This window comes from Erpetoichthys calabaricus, chromosome 13 (genome assembly GCF_900747795.2).
Source record: "Erpetoichthys calabaricus chromosome 13, fErpCal1.3, whole genome shotgun sequence".
In the NCBI taxonomy this organism is placed as follows: Eukaryota; Metazoa; Chordata; class Cladistia; order Polypteriformes; family Polypteridae; genus Erpetoichthys; species Erpetoichthys calabaricus.
In genome coordinates this window covers 94,126,726-94,143,772 of record NC_041406.2, presented here as the reverse complement: position 1 = coordinate 94,143,772, position 17,047 = coordinate 94,126,726, and the positions used below count along the sequence as shown (strand labels likewise).

The 17,047-nt window shown below is 43.7% G+C and overlaps 1 protein-coding gene across 9 annotated transcripts in view; it reads right to left on the bottom strand.

Annotated features, from left to right (window-relative positions):
- LOC114663782 (doublecortin domain-containing protein 2-like) overlaps positions 1 to 17,047 on the bottom strand; it is a 346,685-nt gene that overhangs the window by 80,570 nt on the left and 249,068 nt on the right. For 4 of the 9 annotated variants that reach the window (XM_051935737.1, XM_051935736.1, XM_051935740.1 and 1 more), the window contains exons 4-6: positions 12,320 to 12,396; positions 12,081 to 12,215; positions 472 to 621 (exon numbers count right to left, since the gene is read on the bottom strand). The exons of 3 other annotated variants lie outside the window; for them this stretch is intronic. In XM_051935737.1, coding sequence (XP_051791697.1) covers positions 472 to 621; positions 12,081 to 12,215; positions 12,320 to 12,396 — 362 coding nt within the window. The remainder of the gene's footprint in view (positions 1 to 471; positions 622 to 12,080; positions 12,216 to 12,319; positions 12,397 to 17,047) is intronic. 2 more of the 9 variants (XM_051935739.1, XM_051935738.1) reach the window with 2 other exon arrangements.

Genomic DNA, 17,047 nt, shown 5'->3' with positions numbered 1-17,047 from the left:
CTCTTCACATCAAATTTATGTTTAGGTGCCGTTTAAGGAAAAAAGAATCAATTCAGCGGTCAGAGTCTTAAGAAAAATCAATTAAAATAAAGGGAAATACAGTAGTTAATTAGCAGCAAAAGCTGGTCACTAATTAAGAAGAGAGTTAGAATGAAAACTTGCAGAAACAGTAGCTCTCCAGGACTGGAGTTGGAGACCCCTGGTCTAGAGGTTCCAAAAATGCAAACTTTTGACACTGAAAAGCCCACTTAGCTGACAAGCATTGAAATTATGCACTTAAGATGGAACACTGGGAGGTGCAAATGTAAAAGTAAATACTACAAAGAGTGTTGTCCACAGTATGTAGATATATAGGTTTAGATAAACTAACCAGTGTGTATACGCTAGCAAGAAAATGTGAAATAGGAGATTGGGACTTTGCATTCAACATGTTTTCTTACAGTTACCTAAAATTAATAAAAAATCTCTTACCCATTATATCTTCTTATTGGTGCTGGCTTTGTAAAAAGAAGGTCACTATATGCAAGTTTTTTAAACCTCTCTCGACCAACAGCTACATAAAACTGTCCATTTTCCAGGTCTTTGGCTTCCATGATGTGTTTTCCATCAAAAGTGAACAGGCTTTTAAAAGAAAAGGCAGGAAACAAACGGTTAGTTCTTTACATGCTTGTTAAAAACTGAACTGTGTGTTGAACATTCTGAATATTAGACAGCACAGGTGATTGAGACATGAAAAGACTTTGTCAAGTAGGTTGCCAGAGAGTGGGAGTAGGGGGTCTGAGTCCTTTACGCCTCTTGAAGTCAGAGACTGTGCCAGGATGACATATGAAACAGCAAGTACCATCTGCACATTGGCAGCAAGTTAACACTGGGGAGACTTGGATTTGAAGAAGAAGAAAAATTCTACTTTACTGAACTTGGCGCACAAGGGTATATAGCTGATCATCAGGACCTTATTGAGCACATGGAGGAAAGACTTTGCACTGTACTCTGGTACATTAGTGTTCTTTTTGAAAAAAATCTACCACTGCTAAAGTCCCATAAGTCTGCATGTTAAAGGTAGATATGGAAGTAGCGTGAGTTACCACAGCTATGCTGATGACACACAGCTGTATTTATCAATAGCGCCTGATGACCCCGACTCTGTTGTTTCACTAACACAATGTCTTACTTGTGTTTCTAAATGGATGAATAGTAATTTTCTCAAGCTAAATAAAGAGAAAACAGAAATTTTAGTGATTGGCAATAATGGATATAATGAGGTTATTAGAAATAAACTTGATGCTGTCGCAGGTGGCTGGGGGGGCGACCCGGCTGGGACACCCTGGAGGACCAGAAGAGGGATTACGCCTTTCCCAGACCACATGGGGGTGACCGCCCTGGTACCTATGGGGACCACGGGTACTGAGCTTTGAAGCTCAACCCTGTAGGGGCCCGTGGTCACCACCAGGGGGCACCCCAATGCCTTTAAGCCCTGGACCTCAGCACTTCCGCCACACCCAGAAGTGCTGGGGGGAAGAGAAGCAGGGACACCCGGAGTGCTTCCGGGTACACAGCTGGCACTTCCGCTACACTGGGGAGTGCCAGTGGAAGATTGCTGGGAAGCACCTGGAGCACATCCGGGTGATTATAAAAGGGGCCACCTCCCTCCATTCATTGGCTGGAGTCGGGAGGACGAGTAGACAAGGTCTTGGAGGAGAGGCAAGGAGGCGGCCTGAAGAAGTGAGGCATTCGAGTTGGCCTGGACTTTGGGGACTTTTGGGGGTTTGAGGTGCACTTATAATTGTAAATAAAATTAATAAAAGTGTGTTGGGTGACGTCAACGTGTCCGCCTGTCTGTGTTCGGGCCGGCTTCCACAATGCATTAGGATTAAAAGTCAAGACGGAGGTAAAGAGTTTAGGGGTAACTGTTGACTGTGACCTGAATTTTAAATCGCATATTAATCAGATCACTAGGACAGCATTTTTTCACTTAAGAAACATAGCAAAAGTTAGACCTCTTATATCATTGAAAGATGCTGAGAAATTAGTTCACGCTTTTGTTTTCAGTCAACTAGATTACTGTCACGCACTCCTCTCAGGACTACCTGAAAAAGACATAAATCGTTTGCAACGAGTGCAGAATGCAGCTGCTAGAATCCTAACTAGGAAAAGAAAATCCGAGCACATTTCTCCAGTTTTGATGTCACTACACTGGTTACCTGTGTCATTCAGGATTGACTTTAAAATACTGCTTATTGTTTACAAAGCCTTAAATAATCTCGCTCCATCTTATATATCAGAATGTCTGACATCTTATATTCCAAATCGTAACCTTAGATCCTCAAATGAGTGTCTGCTTAGAATTCCAAGAGCAAAACTTAAAAGAAGTGGTGAGGCGGCCTTCTGCTGTTATGCACCTAAAATCTGGAATAGCCTGCCAATAGGAATTTGCCAGGCTAATACAGTGGAGCACTTTAAAAAAATGCTGAAAACACATTACTTTAACATGGCTTTCTCATAACTTCATTTTAGTTTAATCCTGATGCTCAGTATATTCAATTAATTATCATAATTATTCATGGTGGCTCTAAAATCTGTACTAACCCCTACTCTCTCTTCCGTTTCTTTTCCCGGTTTTTTGTGGTGGTGACCTGCGGCACCACCACCTAATCAAAGCACCATGATGTTCCTACATTGATGGATTAAAAGCCAGAAGTCTACATGACCATCATCATCAAGTCCTTCAATGAGAACCCTAAATACAAAGAGGACTGTTCATTTATGTTGGGTAATAATACAGTGCATCCGGAAAGTATTCACAGCGCATCACTTTTTCCACATTTTGTTATGTTACAGCCTTATTCCAAAATGGATTAAATTCATTTTTTTCCTCAGAATTCTACACACAACACCCCATAATGACAACGTGAAAAAAGTTTACTTGAGATTTTTGCAAATTTATTAAAAATAAAAAAATTGAGAAAGCACATGTACACAGCCATATTCACAGCCTTTGCCATGAAGCTCGAAATTGAGCTCAGGTGCATCCTGTTTCCCCTGATCATGATTGAGATGTTTCTGCAGCTTAATTGCAGTCCACCTGTGGTAAATTCAGTTGGTTGGACATGATTTGGAAAGGCACACACCTGTCTATATAAGGTCCCACAGTTGACAGTTCATGTCTGAGCACAAACCAAGCATGAAGTCAAAGGAATTGTCTGTAGACCTCTGAGACAGGATTGTCTCGAGGCACAAATCTGGGGAAGGTTACAGAAAAATTTCTGCTGCTTTGAAGGTCCCAATGAGCACAGTGGCCTCCATCATCCGTAAGTGGAAGAAGATCGAAACCACCAGGACTCTTCCTAGAGCTGGCCGGCCATCTAAACTGAGCGATCAGGGGAAGAGCCTTAGTCAGGGAGGTGACCAAGAACCCGATGGTCACTCTGTCAGAGCTCCAGAGGTCCTCTGTGGAGAGAGGAGAACCTTCCAGAAGGACAACCATCTCTGCAGCAATCCACCAATCAGGCCTGTATGGTAGAGTGGCCAGACGGAAGCCACTCCTTAGTAAAAGGCACATGGCAGCCCGCCTGGAGTTTGCCAAAAGGCACCTGAAGGACTCTCAGACCATGAGAAAGAAAATTCTCTGGTCTGATGAGACAAAGATTGAACTCTTTTGTGTGAATGCCAGGTGTCACGTTTGGAGGAAACCTGGCACCATCCCTACAGTGAAGCATGGTGGTAGCAGCATCATGCTGTGGGGATGTTTTTCAGCAGCAGGAACTGGGAGACTAGTCAGGATAAAAGGAAAGATGACTGCAGCAATGTACAGAGACATCCTGGATGAAAACCTGCTCCAGAGCGCTCTTGACCTCAGACTGGGGCGACGGTTCATCTTTCAGCAGGACAACGACACTAAGCACACAGCCAAGATGTCAAAGGAGTGGCTTCAGGACAACTCTGTGAATGTCCTTGAGTGGCCTAGCCAGAGCCCAGACTTGAATCCGATTGAACATCTCTGGAGAGATCTTAAAATGGCTGTGCACCGACGCTTCCCACCCAACCTGATGGAGCTTGAGAGGTGCTGCAAAGAGGAATGGGCGAAACTGGCCAAGGATAGGTGTGCCAAGCTTGTGGCATCATATTCAAAAAGACTTGAGGCTGTAATTGCTGCCAAAGGTGCATCAACGAAGTATTGAGCAAAGGCTGTGAATACTTATGTACATGGGATTTCTCAGTTTTTTTATTTTTAATAAATTTGCAAAAACCTCAAGTAAACTTTTTTCATGTTGTCATTATGGGGTGTTGTGTGTAGAATTCTGAGGAAAAAAATTAATTTAATCCATTTTGGAATAAGGCTGTAACATAACAAAATGTGGAAAAAGTGATGCGCTGTGAATACTTTCTGGATGCACTGTAAGTAACCCGACAAGAGCAGGTTCTCCAGACCTCTGTTTAGACTGCTTCTTGCCAGCCTTTTGAGGGTAGTCAGTGTCTGCTTGGCACATTTGTTCAAAATCCTTTCAAAGGAAGCAATCTGAAAGCAGGCTGTGTTCTGTAGCCCAACAGAAGATGAAAGATACACTATATTGACAAAAGTATTGGGACGCCCCTCCAAATCATTGAATTCAGGTGTTCCAATCACTTCCATGGCCACAGGTGTATAAAGTCAAGCACCTAGGCATGCAGACTGCTTCTACAAACATTTGTGAAAGAATGGGTCACCCTCAGGAGTTCAGTGAATTCAAGTGTGGTACTGTGATAGGATGCCACCTGTGCAAAAAGTCCATTCATGAAATTTCCTCGCTACTAAATATTCCACAGTCAACTGTTAGTGGTATTATAACAAAGTAGAAGCAATTGGGAGCAACAGCCACTTAGCCACAAAGTGGTAGGCCATGTACAATCACAGAGTGGGGTCAGCACATACTGAGGCACACAGTGTGCAGAAGTCACCAACTTTCTGCAGAGTCAATAGCTACAGACCTCCCAACTTCGTGTGGCCTCCAGATTAGCTCAAGAACAGGGTGTAGAGAACTTCATGGAATGGGTTTCCATGGCCATGCAGCTGCATCCAAGCTTTACATCACCAAGTGCAATGCAAAACGTCAGATGCAGTGGTGTAAAGCACACTACCACTGGACTCGAGAGCAGTGGAGACGTGTCCTCTGGAGTGACGAATCATGCTTCTCTGTCTGGCAATCCGATTGATGAGTCTGGGTTTGGCAGATGCCAGGAGAACGGTACTTACCTGACTGCACTGTGCCAATCGTAAAGGGGGGATTATGTTGTGGTGTTGTTTTTCAGGGCTTGGGCTTGGCCCCTTAGTTCCAGTGAAAGGAACTCTTAATGCTTCAGCATATGAAGCCATTTTGGACAATTCCATGCTCCCAACTTTGTGGGAACAGTTTGAGGATGGCAACATGACTGCGCACGCACCAGTGCACAAAGCAAGGTCTAGAAAGAAATGGAAGAGCAAGTTTTGTATGGAGCAGGGCCGTTCTTAGGCATGGGCGAGCAGGGCAGTCGCCCGGGGCCCCGAGACAAAAGGGGTCCCATCATTCGAGGGGTTTTTTTTTTTTTTAAGATTGACGCAAGCTACGTATCTGTACTATGAAGTTTAATGCTAAGCTTACTGCCCTTTCCCGGGGGCAGGGAATGCTGCAACAGGGAACTGGGGCTTGGGGCGTTCGCTATGACCAGGGCCCTGCACAGGCGCAGGCGGAGCCCTGTTTCGACACGCCCCCACAAAAGTCAATAAATAGAGTGCTCTCGTCGGAGGAGGCCATTCCGTCCCAGACCGCGGTTGCATCGTGAGCGTGGGCAAGGACTTCTTCCCGTGTTTTTCTATCGCGTATAACGCTTTCTTCCCTTTTTTCGCCTTGGCATTGGCCTTATCGTACTCCGCTAGTAACTGCGTCTTATTCACATTAGCAGTTTCGCACGTACCATATTAATATGAAATGCACTTATCCGTCCGGTGTTGCTAAACGAAAGAAAAAGGCAGACGATGTAGCCTTTATTGAGACACAAAAAGGAGCTTTGCTGAAATTTGTCGTGGCCGAAAAGATGCATTCTCCTACTGATTCCTTTCAAAATCGACCAGCGGTAAGCAACGAGCAACATTAATATCTCAATGCGATATTAACAGATGAAACGACTGGTTCCGATATTGATGCTCAGGACTTGTTCTCTGAATTGCGTATTTTGGCAAATCTGGTGCCTCCTAATGCTTCTGCTCTTGAAACATTGCAGTTTATATACCAGAACAGCTTGCAAGATTCTGTTCCAAACGTCGCAGTAGCACTACATTTCACCTTGACCATACCAGTTACTGTCGCTGCTGGGGAATGCAGCTTTTCTAAGCTAAAGATAATCAAGAATTACCTCAGGACAACCATGTTACAAGAACGATTGAATGCTTTAGCATTAATGTCCATTGAGCGAGACGTTGTCCAATCACTTGATTACTCTGCATTAATTAAAGATTTCGCAAGTGTTAAAGCGTGTTGTTTCTTGAGCTTTATTCTGGAATGTTCTTTAGCCCAAGTTCTAATTTGGTAGAAAAAAATGGAAAATGGTATAAAAAACACACTTTTTAATTGTGACAAAAAAATAAATAAAACGCTCTAAAATTTATAAAAATATGCACTACAGTAATCCCTCGCTACTTCGCGGTTCACTTTTCGCGGATTCACGACTTCGCGGATTTTATATGTAAGCATATCTAAATATATAACACGGATTTTTCGCTGCTTCGCGGGTTTCTGCGGACAATGGGTCTTTTTACTTCTGGTATTTGCTTCCTCAGTTGGTTTGCCCAGTTGATTTCATACAAGAGATGCTATTGGCGGATGGCTTGAAGCTACCCAATCAGAGCACGCAGCTAAGTTCCTGTGTGCTGCTGATTGGCTCAGCGACGGAGTGCTGCATTAACCAGGAAGTCTCATCTTACTCATTCAGCATTAACGTGCTCTTGCTACTGTATTTAGGTGATTATCACCTTCATCGTCATCATTTTTACTGCGCAGCATATTCATCACCATCATCACGTCATATATAGCTACGTGTACTTCGCTATACAGTAAGTGTAAACTTATCTACCGATTTCATATTGCTTAGCAGTTGTCCCTGTTATTAATAGAGTAAAGGGTGGGTTGTAAACAATACAGGGAGGGTTTAAAAATGTCCAAATACACATTAAATAATTAAATAAATATGGTGTCCCTACTTCGCGGAAATTCAGTTATCGCGGTCGGCCTTGGAACCTATCTCCCGCGATAAGTGAGGGATTACTGTACTGCACTGCACATTGTGCACACGTTGGGCTTAGCTACATACCTCCACGCAGTGCCCAGTGGAAACAGGTCAAATCTGGCTGAACTGTAGCTAATACTACACGCATTAGGGCCCACACAGTCTAATTATGCCCAGGGCCCCCAACATCCTAAGAACGGTCCTATATGGAGGAACTTGACTGGCCTGCACAGAGCCCTGACATCAAGACGATAGGACACCTTTGGGATGAATTAGAGCGGAGACTGCAAGCGAGCCGGGCCTTCTCGTCCAACATCAGTGCCTGACCTCACATATACTCTCCTGGAAGAATGGTGAAACATTCCCATAAGCACACTCCTAAACCTTGTGGAAAGCCTTCCCAAAAGAGTTGAAGCTGTTACAGCTGCAAAGGGTGGGCCAGCTCCATATTAAAGCCTATGTATTCAGAATGGGATGTCATTAAAGTTCATGTGTGCATAAAGGCAGGCAATCCCAATACTTATGACAATATAGTGTATACACTTCTGGCCTTTGCTAAGGTGTTTCAGGGTAGTTCCCTCAAAGGCAGTAATCTGCAAAATGAAGGATATAGGCTTCTGGCATTGGCTAAAGCATTTCACGGGAGTTCCCTCAAAGGTAGCAACCTGCAAGATTAAGGATAAAGGCTTCTGGCATTAGCTGAGGTATTTCAGTGGTTTAATAGATTGTGGATTCCAGAAGAATTGCAGGCTATTTATGTAAAACAAGGCTAATAATTTAGGCATGTAAGTCCCCAAAATACTTTCAAAAATGCCCACTGTGAGGGGGATTTACTGCCAAACTCCGGCTAGTCATGAGGGTAAACACAGAACCTTAATAAAAAATGTATTTTCACAAGTAATGCTCTGTCACAGTTTGAAGCTCCAAAGAGCACAAAAGGCATAAAGGAGCTGGAATCCAGAGCAGAAGGTTGAAAATGCAGAAAATCACAATAAGCATTGTGAGGGATTGCCAGCCATATATTCCGGGCAACACCTCCAAGCCGCCGGATGGAGCCCTACCTGCAACATAGGGATGCCCGAGTTCCAGCAGGGCATCATGGACTATGGAGTTTTAATACACAGCCCTGCTGGATAACGTCAGGGCGGCCAGGAGTCGCTGCAGGGAGGCTCACAGAGTGCTACGTGCCCTATAACCCGGAAGTGCGTCATAAACACATTACCGGAAGGAACAACGTGCTTCCGGGGTGAAGAAGTGGAGTTTTTATATGACCTGGAAGTGTTCCTAGTCACGTGGACAGAGAGGGCAAAACACTTCCAGGTCAAGGACTATAAAAGGACTATGGGAAATCCCAGGCGTCGAGCTGAGCTGGGTGGAAGGGTGGCAACGCGTCTGGGGAAAGCAGATCATAACCTGGTTCTGCTTCAGCCTCACTATAAACCAAAAGTGAGAGTCCTACCAGTAACCACACGATCATTCAGGAAGTGGAGTCCGGAGGCTGAGAATACTCTGAGAGAATGTTTTGGAACTACAGACTGGGATATCCTGCAGGGATCTCATAGTGAGAACATTGAGGAAGTTGTTGACTGCACTACTGACTACATCAACTTCTGTATGGACATTGTAGTTCCAGTAAGAACTGTACGCTGCTATGCTAACAACAAGCCATGGATTACAAGTGACATCAAGGGCCTTTTGAACCAGAAGAAAAGGGCTTTTAAAGACGGTGATCAGCATGAGCTCAAGCGCGTGCAGAAGGAACTCCGAGTCCAGCTCAGGGCGGCGAAGGAGCAGTACAGGAGAAAGCTGGAGCAGAAGTTGCAGAATAACAGCATGAAGGAAGTGTGGGATGGGATGAAAATCATCACTGGCTGCAGCTCGAAGCGGGGTACCACCATCGAGAGAGACGTGAAGAGAGCAAACCAAATGAACAACTTCTTTAACAGGTTTGACCACCCTAACCCACTCTCACACTCTCCTCGGAGTATTGCACCCTCCACACATCCTTCTTCTGATACCAGCATAGGAAAGACATCCCCACCCATAATTACAACAGCGCAAGTGAGCAGAGAGCTGAGGAGACTTCGTGCCAGCAAAGCAGCGGGTCCAGATGGAGTATCGCCACGACTGCTGAAGGTCTGTGCATCGGAGTTGGGGGGTCCTCTACAGCGCATCTTCAACCTGAGCCTGGAACAGGGAAGAGTCCCGAGGCTTTGGAAAACATCTTGCATCACCCCAGTCCCAAAGGTATCACGTCCTAGTGAGCTGAATGACTTTCGGCCTGTTGCTCTGACATCACATGTGATGAAGACCATGGAGAGGCTGCTGCTTCACCACCTTAGGCCACAGGTTCAACACGCCCTTGACCTTCTGCAGTTTGCATATCAGGAGAAGGTGGGAGCAGAGGATGCCATCATCTATATGCTACACCGATCCCTCTCTCACTTGGACAGAGGCAGTGGTGCTGTAAGAATTATGTTTCTGGACTTCTCTAGCGCCTTCAACACAATCCAACCTCTGCTCCTTAGGGACACGCTGACAGAGATGGGATTAGATTCATACCTAGTGGCATGGATCGTGGACTATCTTAAAGACAGACCTCAGTATGTGCGTCTTGGGAACTGCACGTCTGACATTGTGGTCAGCAACACAGGAGCGCCACAGGGGACTGTACTTTCTCCGGTCCTGTTCAGCCTATATACATCGGACTTCCAATACAACTCGGAGTCCTGCCATGTGCAAAAGTTCGCTGATGACACTGCTATAGTGGGCTGCATCAGGAATGGGCTGGAGGAGGAGTATAGGGACCTAATCAATGACTTTGTTAAATGGTGCGACTCAAACCACCTACACCTGAACACCAGCAAAACCAAAGTGCTGGTGGTGGATTTTAGGAGGCCCAGACCCCTCATAGACCCAGTGATCATTAAAGGTGACTGTGTGCAGATGGTGCAGACCTATAAATATCTGGGAGTGCAGCTGGATGATAAATTAGACTGGACTGCCAATACTGATGCGCTGTGCAAGAAAGGACAGAGCCGGTTATACTACCTTAGAAGGCTGGCGTCCTTCAACATCTGCAATAAGATGCTGCAGATGTTCTATCAGACAGTTGTGGCGAGCGCCCTCTTCTACACAGTGGTGTGCTGGGGAGGCAGCATTAAGAGGAAAGACGCCTCACGTCTGGACAAACTGGTGAGGAAGGCAAACTCTATTGTTGGCATGGAGCTGGACAGTTTAACATCTGTGGCAGAGCGAAGGGCGCTCAGCAGGCTCCTATCAATTATGGAGAATCCACTGCATCCACTTAATAGTATCATCTCCAGACAGAAGAGCAGCTTCAGCGACAGACTGCTGTCACCGTCCTGCTCCACTGACAGATTGAGGAGATCGTTCGTCCCCCAAACTATGCGACTCTTTAATTCCATCCGGGGGGGTAAACGTTAACATTTAACATTATACATAGTTATTGTCTGTTTTTCGCCTGCATTATTATCATTCTTTAATTTAATATTATTTATTGTATCAGTATGCTGCTGCTGAAGAATGTGAATTTCCCATTGGGATTAATAAAGAATCTATCTATCTATCTATCTATCTATCTATCTATCTATCTATCTATCTATCTATCTATCTATCTATCTATCTATTATTGATTATTGATTATTGTTTATTGGAGTAGTGTGGAGTAGTGGTGCTTTGTGCACTTATTATTATAATAAATATTCATTTTGACTTTAATCTGGTGTCTGACATCTGCTCTGAGGGTTCAAGGGGTCACGGGGACCCTGTAAACTGTCACAGCATAAACACAGCAATAAACACCAAAAAGTAATCAAAAGTAATCTCCCTAGTGCATCCGAAATGAACCACCAGGACCTATGAAAGACCCTCTGGATTTCTAGGGCATAGGGCAGTTCCTAGCAGTGATTGGCAGGTGGCCCCACCTCTTGGGGAACTACCCACAATACTCATTGAACATACCAAAGGCAGCTTATATTATAAGGTTTCTAAACTCTTTTGGGACTCCCCCGAATGGGATGACAAGCCAAAGAGCGTCCCAAAGCACAATCACACGTCTGTGGAAGACAGGTTATCCATTGTTGGAGCAACCACAGGCTCCCAACGCCTGCTGCAAAAGCAAATCCGAGCCGATCGCAGTCGCGCTATAAGTGCTGTCGTCAATGGGTGATGTAAGGAACGTTATAAATGCAGGGAACAAGGTTACTTGGCCACTAACCTGGCCACGACCCTGCCAGATTGCTGTTTGTGTATAGGAGTGTGTCAAATCACGTTCCAATAAATAACCATGCTGTTCTTGTTTCAAGCTGAATAAAGTTGGATGTGCTAAAGTACTGAGACCCAGCCTTGTGTTTTAGGGTACAAGAGAGGGCCTCACACTCGTCACAATATACATAGACAAAATCAAAAATATAGAATGATGCACATAATCAACATAACTAAAAGAATCAAGAATGAACAAAAGAGACATAAAACATGAATCTGAACCTCAGCCAGGGAAGGAACCCTGACTGAGATATAACAATTCCAGGATTAACTTGTCCACCTACCAAAAAAATTCTTTGGAAGTTAAAGTGCCTTTAATGAGCACTTTCATGATAAAACAACCACCGTGCCACCAGTAAAATAATATATTTAATTTTAAGTGCACTGAATTTTGTCTACTGGTGGGATACTGTACGTTCTGACTTCCAAAAACCATGGATTTGACATAGCTGGTTGTAAAAATGGGTGACTACATTGATTAATGGACAAACTCTGCTCTTTGTTATTGTACGTTAATAGCAAGCAGCACTTAAAGGAACAGAATGAAAACAGCCTACCTGTGCACAGCTCCGAGAATCCTGACTCTCATCTTCTCTGTGACCATCTCGAGAATGTGTTCCCACTGAGCGAGAATCTTCCTGGGGATTAAGAGTCGGACCGGCATGTTTAGGACATCTCCATTTGCAACCAAGCTGTAATAAGAAAAGACGGGAGAGATCATTCAGTCCATCTATAATAGCTGCTAGTTGTGTCTGCTGTTTTATAGCAAAAAAGAACAGTTGAATGTTAAACTTACAAAATAGCACATGGCTCCTGAATAGGCCTCAAGAATCTCGCCGAAACGACAATTCTGCTGTGGGCCACTGGTTTTATCTGAGGAAAGAGCAGCAAGGGAGAAAAATAAAATCAGAGATGAAAACAAGCAGACTTCACCAGTCTGTGGAGGAAAAATACACCCAAAGTGCAAGGCCATGAGAACTGCTTACATTGAGGCATTATCCATGCTGGTGCTGCACTCTTCTGGGCTGAGGGGCCCAGTGGCTATTCTGACAGAATGAGGTACAAGACAGAAGCCAGCCATAGACAGGGCACCACTCCATTATATGGGTAAGGTTTAGAGAGCTTTTAATTCACATAAAGCACCTCACGTCTTTAGGATATGGAAGGAAGAATCAAGGGAGGCAGCAGTGCTAACCGCTGTGCTACCTGCTTATTCACTTGAAATTTGAATATTCATTTTAAACCTTTGTAATAGCGGCACGGTGGCACAGTGGGTAGTGCTGCTGCCTAGCAATTAGGAGACCCGGGTTCGCTTCCTGGTGGAGTTTGCATGTTCTCCCTGTGTCTGCATGGGTTTCCTCTGGGTACTCTGGTTTCCTCCCACAGTCCAAAGACATGCAGGTTAGGTGCATTGGCGATTCTAAATTGTCCCTGGTGTGTGTGTGCGCGCCCTGCGGTGGGCTGGCACCCTGGCCGGGGTTTGTTTCCTGCCTTGTTGGCTGGGATTGGCTTCAGCAGACCCCCTGTGACCCTGTAGTTAGGATATAGCAGGTTGGATAATGGATGGATGGAACCTTTATGATAACTGATTAAACTCTTTTTTAGCTTCTTTTAAGTTGACACCACACTAATATCACTTTTCACAAATACAAAATGTAGATTTAAGTGCATGGGTAGCACACTGGCAGCGCTGCTGTCTTACAGCAAGGAGACTGGAGTTCAGGCCCCAGGTGCTGCCTAGGTAGAGTTTGCATGTTCATCCTACTCTGTGTCTGTGGGGGATTCCAACAGGTGCTCCTGCTCAAAAGTATGTAGGTTAAGTGACTTCTAGTTGTTGGGTATATCAGATTTGTCGATCTCATCACCAGACTTTTAATTTTTAGGGCTGAAAATCCTTTGGCATGTTAAATTTAGCAACTGCATGATGACTTTTTCTAGCACAGTTGTGCTCTCGCCCGTTTTCTGACAGCCAATAGCATGCTGCCTGATAAAGCCGGTTCTGTAGGATGGGTTAACAGGTATTGGGGGTAAGGCTGCCACATCTGCCCTTTTTATCCATCTTTCCATCCATCCATCTTGTGCCACCACCATCTACCCAAAGCACCATGATGTTCCAACAATGATGGATGGATTAAAAGCCAGAAGTCTGTATAACCATCAGCATCAAGTGACTCCGTGAGAACCCTAAATACAAAGAGGACTATTTCATTTATGTTAGGTAGAATGCCCAAAGGGGACTGGGCGGTCTCGTGGCCTGGAACCCCTACAGATTTTATTTTTTTCTCCAGCCTTCTGGAGTTTTTTTTTGTTTTTTCTGTCCACCCTGGCCATCGGACCTTACTCCTTTCTATGTTAACTAATGTTGTCTTATTTTAATTTCTTATTTGTCTTTTATTCTTCTTTTCTTCATTATGTAAAGCACTTTGAGCTACTTTTTGTATGAAAATGTGCTATATAAATAAATGTTGTTGTTGTTGTTATCTTACTAATCAAAGGTTGTAAACCGGATATGGACGCAGGGCGCTGGGCACATCGAGGCGCACGCGCACTGCTGCACTGCTGCACTGCACAGAAAACACAGAAACGAGAAGGTTGTAAACCGGATGTCACGCGCACTGCCGCACTGCAACGAGCCCGCCACCTGTAAACTACACTTGCTCTAATCCACTGTGCCAGGAATGTAGATCACATAACGGTCATTCAGTTTGGCGCCTGCCCCAGAGTCAAACGCAGCAACTTTCCAAACCGTGGCGGCTTCCCAGAGTCAGTAGATGGCGCCCAAATAACACAACGTAATGCGCCGTGGCGCCCGCCCCAGAGTCAAACGCAGCGGCTTCCCAAAACGCAGCGGCTTCCCAGAGTCAGTACGTGGCGCCCAAACAACACAACCTGTGAGCTACACTTGCTCTAATCCACTGTGCCAGTAATATAGATCACATAACGGTCACAGACTCTAACCCAGAGGCTTCCCAAACTCAGTGGCTGGCACACGAACACCACAACCTGTAAACTGAACTTGCTGTGCAAAACTCTGCCAATTTCCCCAGACGCACGTCACGCACCCACCCTCCATGATATGTCATCCATCCAGATATCGAACGGAACAGAAACTGATTGCCATTCTTGGATTTCCGATTCGCTAGCGAATCGCGGGCTTACTTGTTTCTTTTTTTCTATTCTGTTGTGGTACATAAAACACGAGACATCAGACATACAAGCTTATTTTCTGTTTGTTAGTTTCTTATTCCTTGCTGGTGCATTATTTGCATTACACTTCTAGATGAGTATTCATTGCTTGTCAGCTTCAATGCACACACAGCCCACCCCTACAACTCGAAGTTGTGGACTAGATGGAGTGAGTTGCTGGATATGTCGTATAATTAGACTGTTTTCACAGACTGACTCACTAAGATTATATAAAAGAAGGCTACAACTTGAAATCGCTGTAAAAATCGTCTAAAGTGAGCCTTTACATTAATTGGTGATGCTAAATTGACCCGTGACAGGTGTTTGTGTCTACCCTTCAATTGGCTGGCGCCCTGTGCAGGGGTTGTTCCTACTTTACAGTCGTGATGCTTTCTGGGAATGGCTCTAGTTTCTGTCCCATGTTCTGGATATGCAGGTTTAGAAGATGAATGGATGTTAATTTTTTTTTATATCACTTATGTAGCATTGATAATTACTATTTTGCATGTTTATGCCTCCATATACAAATATAAAAAAAGTATACAGCCAGGACTCAAACCGTGATGTTTGCCGACTAGCGTTCAGAAAAGCTATTTGTGCTATTCTGCAATTGCTGAAGCCCAGCACTAAGACAGCCCTTTTCAGCTATTAAATATGACACACCACTGTGCTTTTCTCCATTTTTTTTACAATTAAAAAAATGATAAGATTGAATTTCTCTGGCCAATGAGATAATATGTTATTAGGATGAATGCAAATGTTCAATACTTTCTTCTCAGTCAGTCAATGAGTCAAACATGCAGCTTTAAATAAGTACTTAGATATAGTGATGAGTGGATTGCTGGGTAGTTGGGTACTTCAGCAAGACCCTAAAATAGAGAAAGACTGGCAGCAGGTTCAAGTATCTCCTAGTCAACAGAGGGTGGCACTTGGCCCTAACTTGAGAAGCAAAAATGTTTCAAAACAAAAAATGAATGCTATCACTAGATAGATAGATAGATAGATAGATAGATAGATAGATAGATAGATAGATAGATAGATAGATAGATAGATAGATAGATAGATAGATAGATAGATAGATAGATAGATAGATAGATAGATAGATAGATAGATAATGAAAGGCACTGTGTAATAGATAATAGATAATGAATGGCATGATAGATAGATAGATAGATAGATAGATAGATAGATAGATAGATAGATAGATAGATAGATAGATAGATAGATAGATAGATAGATAGATAGATAGATAGATAGATAATGAAAGGCACTGTGTAATAGATAAATAGATAATGAATGGCATGATAGATAGATAGATAGATAGATAGATAGATAGATAGATAGATAGATAGATAGATAGATAGATAGATAGATAGATAGATAGATAGATAGATAGATAGATAGATAGATAGATAGACTTTATTTTTAAATGGACTTGGGTAATTTATATCAGAATAAACAATCAGTCTAACAAAAAAAATACTAGTTATTATTTATGTAATCATTAAATCTATGTGAAAAGGGCCCTTTAAAGTTCTGGGATGCTTTCTGCAAAAAGACAAGAAGAACAGGAAAGAGACAATCATCACCCAGACAAGACATCTGCATCTAAGACAAAATTGGCAAGATAAAGACCTCTGAGGACTAAACAAAAACTGAAGACAGCTATGCTCCAAGATTCATCTTCATCGTCCTTTGTATCCTTACATAACAATCTTTCAATATTTTTTTTGGTTTTTGGTACACTGTATTAACCCCCAAGGGGAAATTGTCTTTTTGCATGACCTGTCGAGGTCAGAGTGCAGGGTCAGCCATTTTACAGTGCCCCTTGAGCAATTTTCAGGTTAATGGTTTTGCTCAAGGGCCTAACAGAGTCGGATCCCTTCTGGCATTAACGGGATTTGAAACTGTCGACCTTCCAGATACCAGGGCAGATCCTTAGCCTCTGAAAAACCACTCATCCACTTTTTAAGTACATTTCCTCCATTTGCTACCATTGATTTCATCTGTATTTTGCAATAGTGATTTTGTATTGTTTGACTGGGTGAAGGTATACTGTTAAGAGTCTACCTGCTGTGGGTGATTGCCAAATTCCCACAGGGGTTAGTGCCTGAGAAAGACACTTTCAAAAGCAGCAGCATGGTGAGCGGGCATGTGTTTTGGTGATTGACACAGGTGTAGCTAAGGTCTGAAGACCACCATTTAGTCTGCTTATGTCGAACTAGTATGCCTCTTTACTTGAAGCAGCTGCTCACATGCAGGTAAAGCTGTACATGTCAGGTGCTACTGATATGCCTAACAGTCATCATGCAAACAACATAGTTACCAGTAACACAAT